Consider the following 16,608-nt stretch of genomic DNA (forward strand, 5'->3'; position numbering starts at 1 on the left):
ATCCCTTCCCCAGGCTGCCTTTGCCCTGGTGCACGCTGAGCGGGCCTGCTGCTCACCCTTCCTCAGAGAGGTAGCTTGTAGGGGGCTTCTCCCGGGTTTAGGTCCCCTCGTCTCCTCCTCTGCCCCAGTTATTTGTCAATCATGTCCTCTGTCCCAAGAGGGCACCTTGTGGGAATCCGAAGACCAGGGTCTGCTGCTGCCCGCAGGGAGTCCTCGGGCACTGATCCCTTTTGGCTCTCGCTGTTCTGTGACCGGGTCACCCTCCCTTTCACTTCGGCCTGTTGCTCCTGGAGCCACATCCCCCTGGGCTGGCCTGGCCCAGGACCCTCTGGAGGCCCCCATCTCCCACCGGCTCGGGAAGTCTTAACAAACCAGAGGTGCTACTCCCGGTCCTGTGCGCTCCACCTGGGCCTGAGCTATTTGAAAGTGCTTTGAAAAAGGATAAAACCTGATTCAAAAGTAGCTACATTTTATTTTTGTTGAGCTGCTGCCGTGTGCCAGGCCCATGGACATATTTCCTGAACCCTTGGAAGTTGGTATCATTGTCCCCAAAAATAAAAGCTGAAGATTGAGGTTCAGAGTGGTTACAGATGCCCTCACGGTGACTCAGCTAGGAAGTGACAGAGCTGGAACTTGATTTCAAATAATAATAATCAAAACAATAATAGCTAACATGAGACGGGGGAGCATGCTAAGCCTTTTAAACATTGCCTCGTTAAACTCTCCCAGTGGTCCTGTGGGGGGGATATGATTTTCATTCCCATTTTACAGTTGAAGAAGCAAGTCCAAGGAAGACGGAACAACTTGCCCAGAGTCGTGATGCTAGGAAGTAACAGAGCTGGTCTTGGACCCAAGTCTGCCTGAAGCTGACACCCATGCCGAGCGTTTGACTGTTCTCGCACCACAAGCCTGGGGCTCCGCAGAGCCAGCAATGAGGCCGCTGGAGCAGGCAGCCCTGTGCACGGACTCACTCCTGAAGTGGGTGCTGCACTTGAGAACTGAGAGCAGAGGTTCTTCCCCGGGGCTTCCACGGGTTGTACGCAGACTGCTGTATCTACTCAAAGAACTTCTCTTGTCCTTTGCAGATGTTTCACTACGGTGGGAGAGGATGCACAGAGCCTTCATCAGGAGTTTGTGAATCTGTGGAGTGGGAGAGCACCGGGACACCCCCAAAGTTCCTGGGTGTCCCCCAACCTTCCAAATCCCGGTGTCCCCAACCAGCTCATCTCCTGCCTCTGCTTGCACCCAAGCATTGTCTTCCACGATGGACTCCAGAGAAGAAAAGTGACAGGTCAAGGCAAATGAACACTGCACCCTGGCTGGGCTGCAAAGGGGGCCTCAGTCCTCTCCCTAAGCAAGGTGGGACCAGCGTGGGTCCAGTATCGCCAGTGGGCCTGTTCTGAAGGGAGGGGTGAGCCACAAATCCTCCCAAGGCACTGATTTATGTAGCATTCATGTGGAATTTATTACACAAAGGATTTTATTCAATTAAACTTGAAATGTGTCTGGATTCTTAAAGGTTCAGTAATGATAACTGGGACAGAGGGATCATAAAACTGTAGGGGTTGTCGGAGGAAGGTGTGAGGGTGCGGTGGGGGGAGATGAGGGTGACATTGCGGCTGATGGGGGATTTGGTACCGGGGACGTTTGTCATTGGGATGCGTTACAAGTTCGGGTTACGAAAATTACTCGGTGAAAAATGCACATTAACAATAGCCATGAAGTATCAGTTAAGGGAAAGTAGGTTGAGAAATGAGACAGCAGAATCTATTAGTGCCTGACATTGTTCTCAGCGGCCCAGGGCGTGATTAAAATGACTGTCAAGTGGCAGTGGGGGGAGGAGCACTGGGCCGGGAGTCACAGGGCTGCGTCCCTGGCCCACATCTTGGCACTGACTCCCTGACACAAGCTGGTTTGCAAGTCTGTTTCCCCCCTCCTGCCATAGACAGTGCCTCCCTCGGGGTTGCTGTGAGGTTTCAATGCAATGATGTTTGTGGAGCCCCTGGCCTGGGGCCTGGCATGTCAAGCCCTTCGACAATGCTGGCTGGTGGGCTTCTCGCCGCTGGAATATCCAACCACCTCTGACTGTGGCCCTAAATACGATCCTGAGAGCCAGACCTGGACCAGGGAGAGGCAGGTGGAGCACTTTCTTGGGTGCAAAATGTATGGGAACACCCCCAAATCCAGGAAGCAAGAGAAATAACTTTCATGCAATTTTTTACAGAATTTTTTCCACTGCAGTATTTTTTTTTAAGATTTTTTTTTGATGTGGACCATTTTTAAAATCTTTATTGAATTTGTTACAATATTGCTTCTGTTTTATGTTTTTGGTTTTTTTTGGCCGCAAGGTATTTGGGACCTTAGCTCCCTGACCAGGGATCGAACCCACACCCCCTGCACTGGAAGGTGAAGTCTTAACCACTGGACCACCAGGAAAGTCCCTCACCGCGATATTTTAAAAAATCAAATTTATGCAAAAACAAAATCTATGATCGACAAGGTATCACCATTATAAGTAAAAACAGCCTGCCATTTCTCTCCCGACCTGCGTTGCTGTGTGATGCGGACGACCATTTACAAGGGTTGACAGCGGTTGCAGACGGGCTTTATATACAGTCATGTGTTTCCATCACAGAGTTTTCATTAACTTTTCCCACTGGGTTCGAGACCGGGGAGGATGTTTTGCTAAGTGTACGGGAGTGAACACATTTTTCCTTTTGCTTCCAGCTCCCACATGGCTATGTAAGGTACAGCAGAGGAGCGAAAGTTTCAAACTGACCTGTCCCCTGGGCGAGCCCTTCCCCAGCAGGCCGCCTCAGTTCTTCCCAGGTCAGTAGCACAGGACATGCCTGCACCTGCATGTTTCTCAGGGGTGTTTGTTTCTCGGGGATGTTTGCTGGTGGAAGGGATGATGCAGGGGGTGTGGGACCTGGGAACCCAGAGTTACCATCTGGCCTGCGACAGCCCCTCCCAGCAAGGGCTGCTGGGGAGGGGATATGGCTACAGGAAAAGGCCTTGTTTCAGAGATCATCCCATGAGGACGCTGTATCTACTCAAAGAACTTCTCTTGTCCTTTGCAGATGTTTCACTACAGTGGGGCATGTGGGACTTTTTATTATGTACGTCCTGCTCCTTCCAGGAAGATGCTAAGGTGTGGGCAGGACCTAGTCACTTGATGGATTTGCTGTGGGCTCTTGGAACATAACCCTCCCCGGTCCAGCCTGAGTGCCTGCCCGACAGTGAACCACCTTTAGCCTGTTCTGTAATGTTCTCAGTTCTGTTCACACAGGCCGAGTGCCCACCATGCACCAGACCTGGCGCCAACTGCTGGCCGGGGCCACTTCCTGGAGGGTTTTCACTTTCACTCACGGTCACCTGCACCTCAGCCACTTTGCCCAAGTCCAGGAACGAAAAGGACCCAGAAGGGACGAGATAATGATGTTCCTCCAACAAAATGAGCAGGTAAGGTGGTTAAGAACGAAAGCAAAGCTAGCACAAAACTCATCATTTTAATGTTTCCTAACTGCTGGCAAGGATGGCTGGAGGGACCAGACTTCCGAGCTTCAGGCTAATAAATGATGGCTGGATGGAGTTCACTGGGCGTTTCCGCCCTGACAGTTAGTGAGAGCCTGCCCTTCCCAAGTTGTTTCCTGCAATTAGTGGCGTGGAGTCTTCAGGTTCTCAGGGCTGCCTCCTCGCCCTTCATAAATATCCCCCTTCCCAAGGACACAGCTGGCACTGGCAGGGTCACTTCCTAGCGGGAGGGAGCAGCAGTGACAACTGAAATAAAATACAGCTGTGGCCCGGATCTCAGAGGCATAAACCAGCCAAGTGCAACATCAGAGAAGTAGGTCTGGTCTGCGTCAGTGTCGCTGGAAACATAAGAGCTTATAGTCTGAAGCTGAACGCAGTTCACCTCTGACCCTGGACGCCACCTGCCCGGGCAGGACATGCCCTCATTAAAGTGGTGGTGTTCCTCTCCCCAGGATGTCCGTCCCTTGATGGAGGAAGGCTCCCCTTTAGAGAAGATTCTCCGGGCTGCACCCTCGCCACACATGTACTTCAGTCCAAGTGTTTCCGAGGCCTCGCCTGTCAGTCTGCAGCCGTCCTTCCCCCTTGATGAGTGGCTCAGAGGTGACTAAACTCCAAATCCTGTCTGCCTTACTCTTTATAAATGTGACATTTTAAAGCCCCTTTGGCACAGGTAAATCACAATTACATTTCCAAGGGCCTCTGGTACCATTCCAAATGAGCTGCCAGTGGAGGGCATCTGTCTCTTTCTCTCTCTCTCTCTCTCTCTCTCTCTCACACACACACCCACACAGACACACCCCACACACACCCTCAAGCCTTTCCCACTTTTATTCTTTTTTGGAAGGCTGAGGAGAGCCCAGGGGAGGGGGCTAGAATTCTCCACCGGCCTCAGCTCCTGAAGGAAGTGGGGGACCCTGAGAGGAAGCGGAGTCTGGACAAAAGACCAGCTTCTGGCCCCTCTGGGTGAGATCTTCAGGAATCAGGACACGAGGGCAAAGTCTTCCTTTCCCGTTGTCACTGTGGAGGAGTCTGCAAAGCTCCCTTTTTCCATTATTTCCAAGCGCCTCAGGCATGGACCGACAAGTCATTTTTCTTGTATATTTTTTCTGGATTCCCCTCCTTCATGGCTGTGTATCTGGCTAACGTGAAGAGATAGTCACTGAGTCTGGAGGGGCAGAAGAAGGCAAATGGAATGATCTGAAATGAGAGATCAATGCTAACAGGGTCCTCCCTATATTAGCCTTCTAGGAGGAAATATCAGTCACGTGCCCCAGGAGCATCGGGTGCGACAGCGGGTGCTCAGCCCACCTGGGCTTGATGGATGGCGCTCCAGGTCAGCTTCCTGAGAGCCCAGCGCCCGACTCTGGCGCCAGGGCTGGGGTGGTTCCTGCAGGATGAGGCCACTACCCTGTCTGACCTCACAGGGCTGGTGATTTTGGGCCACTCCCTGGTTTCTGCACCTTCCAGTGAACAGGACTGGTGCCTCCCAAACTGGGGTGTGCACACAAGTCAACTGGGGATCCTGGTGACATGCAGATCAGATTCTGATTCGGGAGGACTGGCTGGGCCAGGCCCAGGATTTGGCAGGTCTAAACTGTGCCCAGGTGATTCTGGTGCTGCTGGTCTACTCTTTGAGTAGAGGGAGCCTAGAGCAGGCTTCTCAAGCTCGGCACTAGTGACATTCGGGATCATTCCTTGTGGCTGGGTGATCCTTCGTGGCAGGAAGAGGGAGCTGTTGTGTGCATCGTAGGACACTGGGCAGCACCCCAGCCCCCACCCACTTGTCTCCAGACATTGCCAGACATCCCGGTTGAGAAGCACTGGCCTGGAATGTTCCAGTGGGCTAGACCCTAGTGCCCCCCTCCCTTCTTTCTTTGACCCGCGGCGATGGGGCCTCTGGGCAGGGCTGGGTGGGGAGGGAAACAGGAGAGGCAGCAGCGAGCCTGCCCCTCAGCGGCTGGCAGTTAGCTTGCGAAGCTGCCCTGTGCTCTCCCTTGTTTCCGGGCCGCACGGACCCCACCCTCCTCTTCTCTCCCTGCCCCAACCCTACCCCGCGGCCAGCTCCATGCCAGGTCCTGCTGGAACCTTCCCTGACCCGTGCCCCCTCCTGGAACCATGCCCCCCTCCTCCTGATGCCTGGCTGTCTCTCTGGGAGTGTGGTGGGGGACTGGGCAGTGGAAGAGACTCCGCTCTGGGTGATCGCCCCCGCCGCAGAGCTGTCATATGCTGGTTCCTCATCTGCACGGTGATGCCTTCCTTGCTAAGAGAACGAACTGGCTCAGCCCACACAACCTACATGGCTGGAAGGCTCCCCAGGATCACTACTGTGACATGAACAGAACGGTCCTCACTCCCCTCAGGCCCACTCCCCTCCCAGGAGGAAAGGAGCTGGTCAGGACCATCAAAGCCCAGGCCATGTCCTGGGGGAGGAGTGACCACATCAAGGGGCCAGACCCTGGCTGTGAGGTCACTTTCTGGACCCCAGGCAGCTCCTGGGGTCCCTCAGCTCTCAGCCCTGGCCTGGCCCACGCTGGAGCCACACGAGCCAGGGCTGGAGCCACGAAGTGCCTACCTTTTCAGAAAGACCCTCCAGATCCCATCTGAGTACCTGTTTAAGAACTTGGCCACGTTTGCATCCGTCTCACCGGACTGGACAAGAGGCACCACGCTAGAAGGGGAGGAAACAGCATCACACTACGTTACGGGCTCAACACGCTTGGGGGCAGGAGCTGCGTCCTGAGTCAGCATTTCACTCCCGCTGCAGCCTCGCCAGTCTCTGTGCAGACACGCTAGATGGTGCTGTCTGCTGAGCGCCAGTGAGCTGGCAGCCCCTCCATGCACGTCGCCTCTGCTACGTAACTCCTGCTGGGAGGTGCTCGCCCCAAAGCGAGGCCCCAGGTTTGTGTCTCCTGCCCCAGGGGCTTTGTCACCTGGGCACGGGTTTGGTGTCCTCAGGACCCCCCCCCCTCGGCCATTCCCTGATGTTGGGCCTTTGGGTTGTTTCCAATTTTTTGCTACTCTGAGCACTGCTGATGTGGACAGCTTTGTACAAATGACTTTTTTCCTTTTGAAGCTGAAGCTCTTTTGTGACTCAGCATCACTTTAGGAACCACTTGGCCCCAAGGGCCTTTCATGAAAAGTGAAATCTTTATGACATGGGGCTATGGACGGAGCTCAGGTATGGAGCAGACACACCTGGGCTCCAATCCAGACTCTGCCATGGACCACCCAGGTGACCCTGGCCACGGTGTCACCTCTGAGCCCCAGCATCCTGACTCCAGTAGAGTGGGGGCTGCCACCACCTCTCTCCCAAGGTTACCACAAGGAATCAATGAAATAATGGATACAAAGTGCCCAGCACGGTCCTGCCGGTTATACAAAGCAGGGCTTTATTCCCATTTCTCTGTAAAGCCGGCTGGCAGCCTGGCCTATGAGTGGTGTAAATGGAGATGTTGCAATTACTCTTTTTTTTTTTAATTTACTTTTTATTTTTTTGCGGTACGCGGGCCTCTCACTGTTGTGGCCTCTCCCGTTGCAGAGCACAGGCTCCGGACGCGCAGGCTCAGCGGCCATGGCTCACGGGCCCAGACACTCTGCGGCATGTGGGATCTTCCCGGACCGGGGCACGAACCCATGTCCCCTGCATCGGCAGGCGGACTCTCAACCACTGCGCCACCAGGGAAGCCCCGCAATTACTCTTTTAAAGTTTCCTTGAAAAGGCAGTCAGGAGCTTCTGGCGGGGGGCAGGGGGGTGTCCCTCCTCTCCTGACTGAGTTGGGGAATTGGGGTAGCAGGTGGCTGATCTGGGCCCTTCTCCACCCAGCAGCCAGCATGTCATCTCATGGCCTAAAACCCATCAATGGCTCACAGGATAAAGGCTCTCAGGATAAATGCAGAGCTCTCGGGGCACATGAGGCCCTGCCCGGCCTGGCCTCAGCTCAGCCTGTGGCCTCGTCATGCCTCACGCCCCTCACTCTGGACCAGACACTCGGCGTCCTTTGTGTGTGTTCCATGCAGACTGCCGCCTCTGCCCTTGCTGTCCCCTCACCCTGGGCACTCTGTCCACTGTGCCCCCAGTACCCCCCATGCCCAGTCCCAGGCTGGGTCACTCTGGTGCCAAGTACTCTCCCTCATAGCTCTTATCATGGTGTGGAGCTTTTCAATCCTTTCTGCTCAGCTGAGACCACCCCCACCATTTAAATTAACCCCAGGAACAGGGAGTCCTCACTGAATACGCACCTGAATTTCATACCACGTGAGTGTTATTATAATTACAAATAATCGCCTAGACCCGCTGGGCCTCCCCCTCCCCTTTCCTGGAGCTGCCTGCTTCTGCACAAGCTCTGATCCCGACGTGCTGTTCCGCCCCCACCCCACCACCCCCGTCAGGATCACTGTCTCTCTGCCCAGGCCCCGCTCCCCCGGCCCCACACCCCTGTACCGTCTCTCAGCTCGGCGGCACACGGCCCGACAGAAATGCAGTGCGGAGCTGCTCTTGCCTCCGGACTGAAAGGAGAAAGCGGGTGTTGGCTGGAAGGGTGGGGGGAGGGTGCCCACTGCAGGCAGGGAGCCTGGATGGACGGAGGGACACACAGGCCCCGCCCATAACAGGCAGTGTTCTGTCTCCAGGGGCCCTGCCGGGGCACACCCACTGGGTACCCCTCTCCAAAGCAGGCAGGACTGGGGAGGGAGCCGTGACGGTCTGGAGGGGACTTGGGGGCTGGGGGAAAGCTTCTGTCGCTGTTAAAAATTAAAAGGGGGGAGGCTGAATCCCTGCCTGTGTGTTTTGGTCAACACACTGGCCCGCAGCCACCCCCAGGTTGAGGCAGCCCAGTACCTACAGGCAGGATGAAGGCCGTGAGCGGGGGCAGCTGGCTGGAGTATCTGTCGATCCACTGCTCCAGCTCCAGGATGGGCCCTGCCTCGAACGTGGCATGTTCTGTGGAGCCAAGGAGAAGTGGCCGTGAGGCCACTGCCCCAGGATCACAAGGAGCCCACCCCATCCCTTCCACCTGGGTGCCCACCAACCATTCCCCTGGCTCAGAGGGACCCTCTGTCTCAGGCTGCACAGGCCAGGTTGACAGGGGTCCCAGGAGACACCCAGGACAGAGTCATTCCCCCCGCCCATGGGCCCAGGCCCCCCAGGACCCTCTGAGCACACACAGTGGGTTCAGGGAGAGAATTACTTAAGTGAGCCTCCCTGGCTGAGGAGCGCGGTGTTGCCAGTGCAGAGCCGACGTCCTGCAGGGAGCATTGGATCTGGGGAGGAATGGAAGGCGTGGGTGAAGACCCTGTTACACGGGCCAAGCGGGGCTCTCGTGCGTCCACGTGCAGGGCTGGGCCTGCCGGGAGCTGTCAGACCTCTAAGGAGCCGGCATTTACAAAGGCTAATCAGCAAACTGTCTGAACCTGCAGCACAGCACGTCTGCCCTGTTGGGAGGGGCCCTGGGTGACGCAGACGGGGAGTGTCAAGCACCCAGGGATAGTCAGGAGGAGTCTTCTCACCCCGACCCTCCTCTCCCATGTGCCGGGCCCTTCGAGGTTCTTCTTTTCTCTAAACTGACGGCCTTGGTTTTCTAACCTATAACACTTGGGCGGAGAGACCCAAATTGACAGTGCTTTTTAAACTATACAGGACAGGGCTGTGCCCTCTGATGAGACAGCCACCGTGGCAGTGTGCCGGGAGCAGGACACAGTCGGTGAGAGTAGACGGTGCCCACCCGGGAGTGGACTGGAACCTGTTGAGCCACCGAGCAGCAGACTCTGGGTAAGTTCCTTAACCTCGTGGCGTCTCTGTGGCTTCCGATGGAAAGGGGCGTCACAGTACTACTCCGCGCCGGCCACCTGCGGCGTTTACCCCGGGGGCTGGAGAGAGGTGGCCCCAGTCTGGGAATCCGATCCCAGCCCCGCTGATTCCTGGCTGTGCGGCCTTGGGCTGAGCCTCAGTTTTGTCCTCTGTAAAACGTGAGGGCTGGCCTCCACCTCATGGGCTTCTGCAGGGAGAGCCGGGAACAGGCTGCCTGGCCTGCCATAGGCCCGGAGCAGCTCCCGGGGGCCAGGCGGGGAAGCCAGCTGAACAAGTCACAGTCTGCACCCTTGGGGCGCCCAGGCCACACTCCTGGTGATGCTTGCCTTTAGAGGCAGAAGCACAGGAGCTGCGGAAGCCTGGGAGAGGCACCAGCTGGAGGCAGGGGTGGCCAGGGAAGGCCCCGGAGGAGGTGATGTTGAAACTGTTACCCAAAGGACGTGGTCTAAAGCAAGGGAGGGGCTCATCACGCCACTGACCCCCTCTTCCCTCTGCAAACCCCGCTCAGAGGTGAGCAAGGCAGACAGAAACGACCACTGTAGACGCCAGCAATTCCTCATTCTGAGGCTGAAGACCAGTCTCCCTCGTACAGGAGGTGCCTCATTCATAGAATGTTCCAGCAGTTTAGGCCTCCCATCTTTCTGCAGCCCCTCACTACCCTGTGTCTGCTCCCAGGGGCCCCAGTGGGCTCCAGCCTGGCCTGGAGGACTGAAGCAGGCCGAGGGCTGACCCTCCAGGGAGCAGCTGACTCAGGTCAGCACGCAGACTAAAACCCCAGGTACATTCTCCATGTTCTGGGGGTGGTGGCCCTGCCTCTATTTCTGAAGTCCTCTCTGTGGGCCAGAGCCCCCGCTGCCTCTTAAGGAACAGAACAGTAATTCTAAGAACCCTACCATCCCCCCCACTGAGGGCTAACCACAGCTGGGCCTTTCAAGTCTCTCAACCTCAGGGCCACTAACACTTTGGCCCAGGTCATCCTCTGTCACGGGGACCGTCCTGTGCGTTGTAGGACGTTTAGCCTCATCCCTGCCTCTACGCACTAGATCCCAGTAGCACCTCCACCTCCAGTGTGACAACTTAAAATATCTCCAGACATTGCCCTGTGTCCCCTGAGGGGCAGAACTGCCTGGGCTGAGACCACTGCCCTTCACATTTCCCTCTCTGAGGCCAAACCTCACCACTCCCCTGTGAGGGAGGGTCATCTCTGTGTGTCCCCATCTTACAGATGAAGAAACTGAGGCTCACAGAGGGTAAGTGGACTAGTCCCAGGTGACACAGAAAGGAACTGATGGTCAGTTGGCAAATCCAGTTATGGCCACCAGGCCTTGGGGTTGGAAAATCCCAGCTCGGGGTGAGACAATGTTACTCACTTTCTGAAGCTCTTCCACAAACGGGTGGCCCTTTTCTGCAATTAATTCCATAGCAAACCTGTGAGGAAGAAGGAAGAAGAATTTGCCTCGAATATAACATCCCCAGGCCCTGTCTTGCTGGAAGGCAATACATTCTCAGGGGATTGGCCATTTTGCTAATTGAGCTGTCACAGGAAGGCCGTTATTTTCTTGCTGACATTGAGGAACATCGTAACCTTCCATGTGGTTGGGGGTATTTGTTTTTCGCCGCTCATCCAGCCAACAACTCCTCTTTCAGCGCCTACTCTGGCCAGGTCCAGGTGGTTCAGTATAAACAGAGGTGACACAGGCCCCGTTAGGCAGGACAGGGAGATGTGAATCAGATGTCACACGACTAACAGTGAAGTTGCAAACTGAGGTCAGTGCTCTGAAGGAAAGGGTGAGAGTCCTGGGATATTTGGCCTTGATTAGGGTTCAGGGAGGGCTTCCTGGAGGAAGCAATGCTGGAAGTGGGACTCTGAAGGCTGAGTAGGAGTTCGCTGGTAAGGCTGGGTGGGGCAGGAAAATCAAAGTGCCCCCGATGCAGGTCAGGACTGTGGCCCTGGCCTCCCTCAGAACACTGCACCCTCTTCTGTACCAGTCAGGGTCCTGGCCAGACAGTGGTGTGTTTGAAGGGTTCCTGGAGAAAAGCTTCACGAAGGGACTACTGACAGAGTGGGAAGGCTTATGGGAACTGCAGATGGATGGCAGAGATGAGCAAAAGCAAGAGCCTGAAGGGGCAAGGGAGGGTCAAAGGCACTACCAACCCTGAAGAGAGCTGCATTCTGGGCAGAGGCCACCGCCAGGAGCTGGGCAGCTGGGAGAAAGCAGTGGAGAGCGCCACAACTGCCAGAGCCACACAGGGCTGGGGGCAGGGTCACACATACCCCTACCCCTCTCACCCTCGTCCGATCTCCTGCTGGTGCTGCCCATTGGTTGGACCAACTCTAAAGCCAGAGGACAAGGGAATCGGGGTGAGACCATCTCCAGGCCAGCCTCACAGGCACAGGAGAATGGCTTTGAAAGGGCAAAAGAAGAACTACTGTGCATCTTCTAGCCCATCTTACAATCAGAACTAAATAAGCACACATGTAAGCTGTCCCGCGTTGGTCTTCCCCTCTGGATGGTGAGGCGGGGGCTTATGCCTCAAGCCTGGCACATTGGAGATGCTTGGGAATATCTGCTCACCGAGGATGTTCCCACGACAGAGGCCAGTGGGAGGCCCCTCCCCATGCTCGCTCCATCCCCGCTCCCACCACTTGTGGCTGCCCCTCCAGCGTCTGTCTGCTCCGCCCCGCCCGCTGCACCGCACCTGCAGACCGCAGGCTCCATGAAGGCAGGGCTGAGGCTCCCCACTCAGCAGAGCCTGGCACACGCAGATGCTCCGCCAACATCTGAGGACGGAAGAATCCACAGCTGAGCTGTGGCCAGGCCCCTGCACCACATCACCTGAGGGATGATGGCCTGCTGATTTGCTAATTCTAAACAGCCGATGCTAGAACCCGCCTTCCTGCCCCTCTGCCCACTTCATCTTGTGTGCACTTCCCCCTCGCCACACCCTTCCCCCACACACCAAGGGGTCTGCCCTCTCTCCTCTGCTGGCAGACTAGCTACATTATCTTTCCTGAGAACCTCACTTAGGCCCATCACTGAGAAATGGCCACCATGAACAGGTAAGTTTTAATAATTATGATGATAATAATAGCTAGCATTATGATTGGTGCTAGGTACTGTCCTAAGGGGGAAACATGGAGTTCTCTCATTACATCCTCACAAGAACCCAATGAGATTGGATACTATTACTAGGATCACTTGACAGAATAGGAAACTGAGGCTCAGAGAGGCCAGGTGATTTGCCTGAAGTCACACAGCCAGTCAGCAGTGGGAGAGAATTTGAACCCAGGTCTGTCTGATTACCATGATCTTCACCCACAAGGCCGAGTCAGAACTTGTGAACTAGTACTTATAATAACTGCAGCTCATGCTGCCAACGGCTTGCTGAGCATGGTGGCCCGAACTTTGTTCTCAAATATTGGCGGCCCCTCCCACCCCTGCTGCTGTCACATGTGTCCACGTCCCTGGCTCTGGCCAATGAAATGTGAGCAGAGGTGGCGTGTCACTTCGTGGAAGCTTTAAGAGCCAGCGTGGGCATCACTGTGGGCTTTCTTCCCTCTGCCACAATTACTGGTGTTGTTCTAGACAGAGGCTGTCCCACCAGCCCGGGTCCCAGAGTGAAGGCCAGGCAGAGAAGAAACATACGCAACCCACGATGGGCTTGCAGTGAGAGGATGAAATACGCCTTTGGTGGTTTAAGCCACGAAATGTGGGGGTTGTTTGTTACACCAGCATGGCCCGGCCAATCCTGACTACTTCCCTGAGTCCACCTTCTAAACTCTGGCTGTGTATATGCTTAAAAAATAAGCCTCCCGAAAGGGATCATGTCTGATGCCCTGTGTACTGTGCTCGACTCACCTGTCACTTTGCACGTGCACCTCAATGGCACACACATACGAGCAGAGTGAGGGAGCAGGGATGGAGGGGCGAGGCAGCATCACGCGGTGAGGGACGGAAGCCACAGGCCAAGGAAGGTTTATCGAGGGCTGGCAGCCTCTGGGACTGGCGGGCACTCTGGAGAGCTGCACATCAGTCATGCCCTCTAACAACCAACTCGAGCCCGACCTCAAGGCCAATCCCGTCCCCCTTACCCAATGGCTGAACTTAATTCATCTGTAGTTCCCACGGCTTCAAACACCTGGTCGTCTTTCGGTCTCCTTTCTCCGGTGAAGGTGCTGGAAAACCCTGTGAAAATGTTTTGCTGCCCAAATTAAAGAGTTTTTTTTCCTGATATGCTCTTTTAAAGCATTTTTCTACTTGAAGGATAACATACACAGAAAAGTGCTCGAATCATAAGTGTACAAGTTGATGAATTGTTACTAACTGAAACAGACCTCTGTGATCAGCATCTAGATCAAGGAATAAAACAGGAGCCTCACCCTAGAGGCCCCTGTGTCCCCGCTTTCAGTCACTGCCCCCCTCCCCAGGGGTAACCACTGTCCTCACTTCTTCCCTGATATACTTTATTTATTTATTTATTTATTTTTGGCTGCACTGCTTGGCTTGTGGGATATTAGTTTCCCGACCCGGGACTGAACCCAGGTCCTTGGCAGTGAGAGCATGGAGTCCTAACTGGACTGCCAGGGAATTCCGTCCCTGGAGTCTTTGGCTGGAGGGCATCAACACTGTCATCCCTTTGCATCTTTTCTTTTCTTATTGTGATAACATAAACATAATGTAAAATTGGCCATTTTAACCATTTTTAAGTGTACAATGGCATTAAGTACATCTATGAATGTTTTTATCTTCTTACTACATAAATATACCCCCAAAGCAATAAATACTGGTAATCTGCGTGGTTTTTTTTTTGGTGGGGGGGGCCATGCCACGCAGCATGCGGGATCTTAGTTCCCCAACCAGGGATCAGACCCGCGCCCCCTGCAGTGGAAGCGCCAAGTTCTAACCACTGGACCGCCAGGGAAGTCCATGCGTGGTTTAAAACTTTAGAAAATGGTATCCTACTGATATGTTCTTCTGCATCTTTTTTTTTCTGTACATCATGTTCTGGCATTTTTTTAAATTATCAAAGCAATATATGCTCATTACAAAATAAATAATAGAATAAAAGTATGTACAGGAAACAATGAAAGCCCGTCTATTTATTCCCCTCTCCCACAATTCAATCTCTCTCCCAGGTAACAGTCCAAGGTATAACCTTTCACAATGTTCTATGCACACCTGAACACACATATAAATATACACACACACTTTTATCCAATGGATTCCAACTATTTGGATTGTTCTGCAACTTGCTTTTATCACTTAATATATCTTGGGCATCTTTCATTTCACATCATATTTGGGTGACGCCTATTGAGATCTGTCACATACTTTTAACGTCTGCAAACAATTTGGAAGAACTTTAAAAAATATATTTTAAAGCTATTATTTATTTAATTCTCATTCCAGAATTTTCCATCAATTTCTAGTGCCGCGTGGCATACAGGATCTTAGTTCCCTGACCAAGGATCGAACCCATGCCCCCTGCAGTAGAAGCGTGGAGTCTTAACCACTGGACTGCCAGGGAAGTCCTAGAATTTGGAAGAACTTTAAGATGGAATCTGCCATGTCTTTCTTTGCATTTTTCACCTGTCCCACCCTACCTTTGTCTCCTGTTTTGGTGTAGATCTTGGGGAGCTTGGGTGTCTTCGAGGAAGGCTGTGGCCTAAGGAGAAATAAACATCAAGAGACGATGAGTGAGGATGGTGTATATACTGGGGCATGTCCTTCAGTGGGTCACAGTTTGCTACCCATACCCTCAGAGGCAGCACTTACCCCCTTCTGCTTGGATCTCTTGAAATCTTTCCCCTCCGTTCCTCTTAGTTTTAAGCCCTTTGTGGGCAAGTTCTATGTCTTGCCACACCCGCATCTGCAGAATAGCTGATGTAGTGCATTGCTCAATGCAGACGCTCTATAAATATTGGCTGAAAGAATTTATCGATCACTTTCCATAGTCTCTGCACTGTGCTAAGTGAATTACAGGCATTATCTCCTTGAATTATCCCTGGAATCTTCCCAAGCACTACCTATGATGTTCTTTTTTTTTTTTTTTTTTGCGGTATGCGGGCCTCTCACTGTTGTGGCCTCTCCCATTGCGGAGCACAGGCTCCAGACGTGCAGGCCCAGCGGCCATGGCTCACGGGCCCAGCCTCTCCACGGCATGGGATCTTCCCGGACGGGGGCACGAACCCGCGTTCCCTGCATCGGCAGGCATACTTTCAACCACTGCGCCACCAGGGAAGCCCGTTCATTTTGTTTTTGAGTAATCTGTAGCTGACGGGATGAGACTCTTCCTCCTAGGTCACCACGGGAAGAAACGGTAGGGCTGGGATTCTTGCCCAAGACTATCGACACCCCAAAACTGTTACCTCTGCTCTACCAAGCCAGGGACTCTTGGAGGGAAAAATCCCTGGGCCATTACCATACTGTAAAGCTTCATGTATACTCCGAAATGGAGAATTGCCAAAACAGGGTTCGAAAACTGGCATTTTCAAATAGCAACACCTTTAATAAAGACTTCAACATTAAAATGTGACATTAAAAGGTTATTCAAAGGTTAAATTACTGGATCTGTGAAATAGATTAATCCATTATTAAGTCAGGTTCTGAGGTCCGGAAACGGGGTGCAAGTTTCAAGGTATATGATGACAGCCATCTTTAGACCGTATTGGTGTATCTCTGTGCCTTAAAGTATAAACTGCTTTGGAGAGAGGTTAATATCCGAATCGAGGCCCCTCCTGATTGTGAGGCCAGGCAAGATGACCCTCTTGGCTCACATGGGATATGCCCTGTCCTGATGGATGCTGGGCTTCGTTTGGACTTGTCTTGCGCCAAGAAACCTTGGTCTCTGGCTTCCACGGAGCCCACGTTGCCACGGTGACGTCACGACTAAAGAGGACGTCACCTGGCGATTGCTGCGGTGACCTCCCAGCGGTTTGACGTAACCATGGCGACAACATAACTCAGGGCAGGTGCCTGAGTTACCCTCCCAGCCAGGTACTCACCTGTCCCCGTCTTCCACGCCCTGGGGGCCGCGGCTCTGGAAACGGGGACACAATAGCTTGCGGGCGCCGAGGCACCCGCGCAAGCCAAGGCGACCTCCCAGGCCCCACACAGCCATGGTCCAAGGATCTGGTAGGGGACTGACCCTGCCAGGCTCCCGTCCAGACCCCGGGGTGACTCCACCTACCTCCGGCCGCACCACCCATCAGCCGCCATCTTCCATTGGTCCGTGGCTCTCTCCCCAGGGCGGGACACTCCCAGAGA

General features: G+C 54.0%; 1 protein-coding gene and 1 long non-coding RNA gene across 4 annotated transcripts; one reads left to right on the plus strand and one right to left on the minus strand.

The window, feature by feature from the left end:
* Nucleotides 1–3,490: 3,490 nt before the first annotated feature.
* MMAB (metabolism of cobalamin associated B) lies at nucleotides 3,491–16,527 on the minus strand. Of its 3 annotated transcripts, none has more exons than XM_067700514.1 (9): nucleotides 16,346–16,527; nucleotides 14,946–15,000; nucleotides 13,434–13,527; nucleotides 10,711–10,768; nucleotides 8,721–8,793; nucleotides 8,376–8,473; nucleotides 7,976–8,040; nucleotides 6,143–6,202; nucleotides 3,491–4,699 (listed from the first exon to the last, which is right to left on the minus strand). In XM_067700514.1, exons 1-9 carry the CDS (start codon nucleotides 16,460–16,462, stop codon nucleotides 4,600–4,602), a joined length of 720 nt encoding a protein of 239 aa, XP_067556615.1. In that variant the 5' UTR covers nucleotides 16,463–16,527; the 3' UTR covers nucleotides 3,491–4,599. The 3 variants fall into 3 exon arrangements, with proteins under 3 accessions (XP_067556615.1, XP_067556614.1, XP_067556616.1); XM_067700513.1 differs by having other exon boundaries at nucleotides 14,946–15,007; nucleotides 16,347–16,525; XM_067700515.1 differs by lacking the exons at nucleotides 3,491–4,699; nucleotides 6,143–6,202 and adding an exon at nucleotides 6,432–7,174 and having other exon boundaries at nucleotides 14,946–15,007; nucleotides 16,347–16,526.
* LOC137203756 (uncharacterized) lies at nucleotides 6,302–15,404 on the plus strand. Its single transcript, XR_010933282.1, has 3 exons — nucleotides 6,302–6,432; nucleotides 9,170–9,301; nucleotides 14,752–15,404. It is a non-coding gene; the product is annotated as an uncharacterized lncRNA (long non-coding RNA).
* Nucleotides 16,528–16,608: the final 81 nt, after the last annotated feature.

The sequence above is a fragment of the Pseudorca crassidens genome, chromosome 12, assembly GCF_039906515.1.
Source record: "Pseudorca crassidens isolate mPseCra1 chromosome 12, mPseCra1.hap1, whole genome shotgun sequence".
Taxonomy (NCBI): Eukaryota; Metazoa; Chordata; class Mammalia; order Artiodactyla; family Delphinidae; genus Pseudorca; species Pseudorca crassidens.

What these genes read in the sequence shown, in the direction of transcription:
- MMAB (XM_067700513.1), bottom strand. Translation starts at nt 16,462, where the DNA reads ATGGCTGTGTGGGGCCTGGGAGGTCGCCTTGGCTTGCGCGGGTGCCTC. An exon ending in TTGTGGAAGAGCTTCAGAAA is followed by an intron (nt 8,794 to 10,710) that starts GTGAGTAACATT and finishes ATTCCTCCCCAG; the next exon opens with ATCCAATGCTCCCTGCAGGA. An exon ending in GTGGCCAAGTTCTTAAACAG is followed by an intron (nt 4,700 to 6,142) that starts GTACTCAGATGG and finishes CTGCCCCTCCAG; the next exon opens with ACTCAGTGACTATCTCTTCA.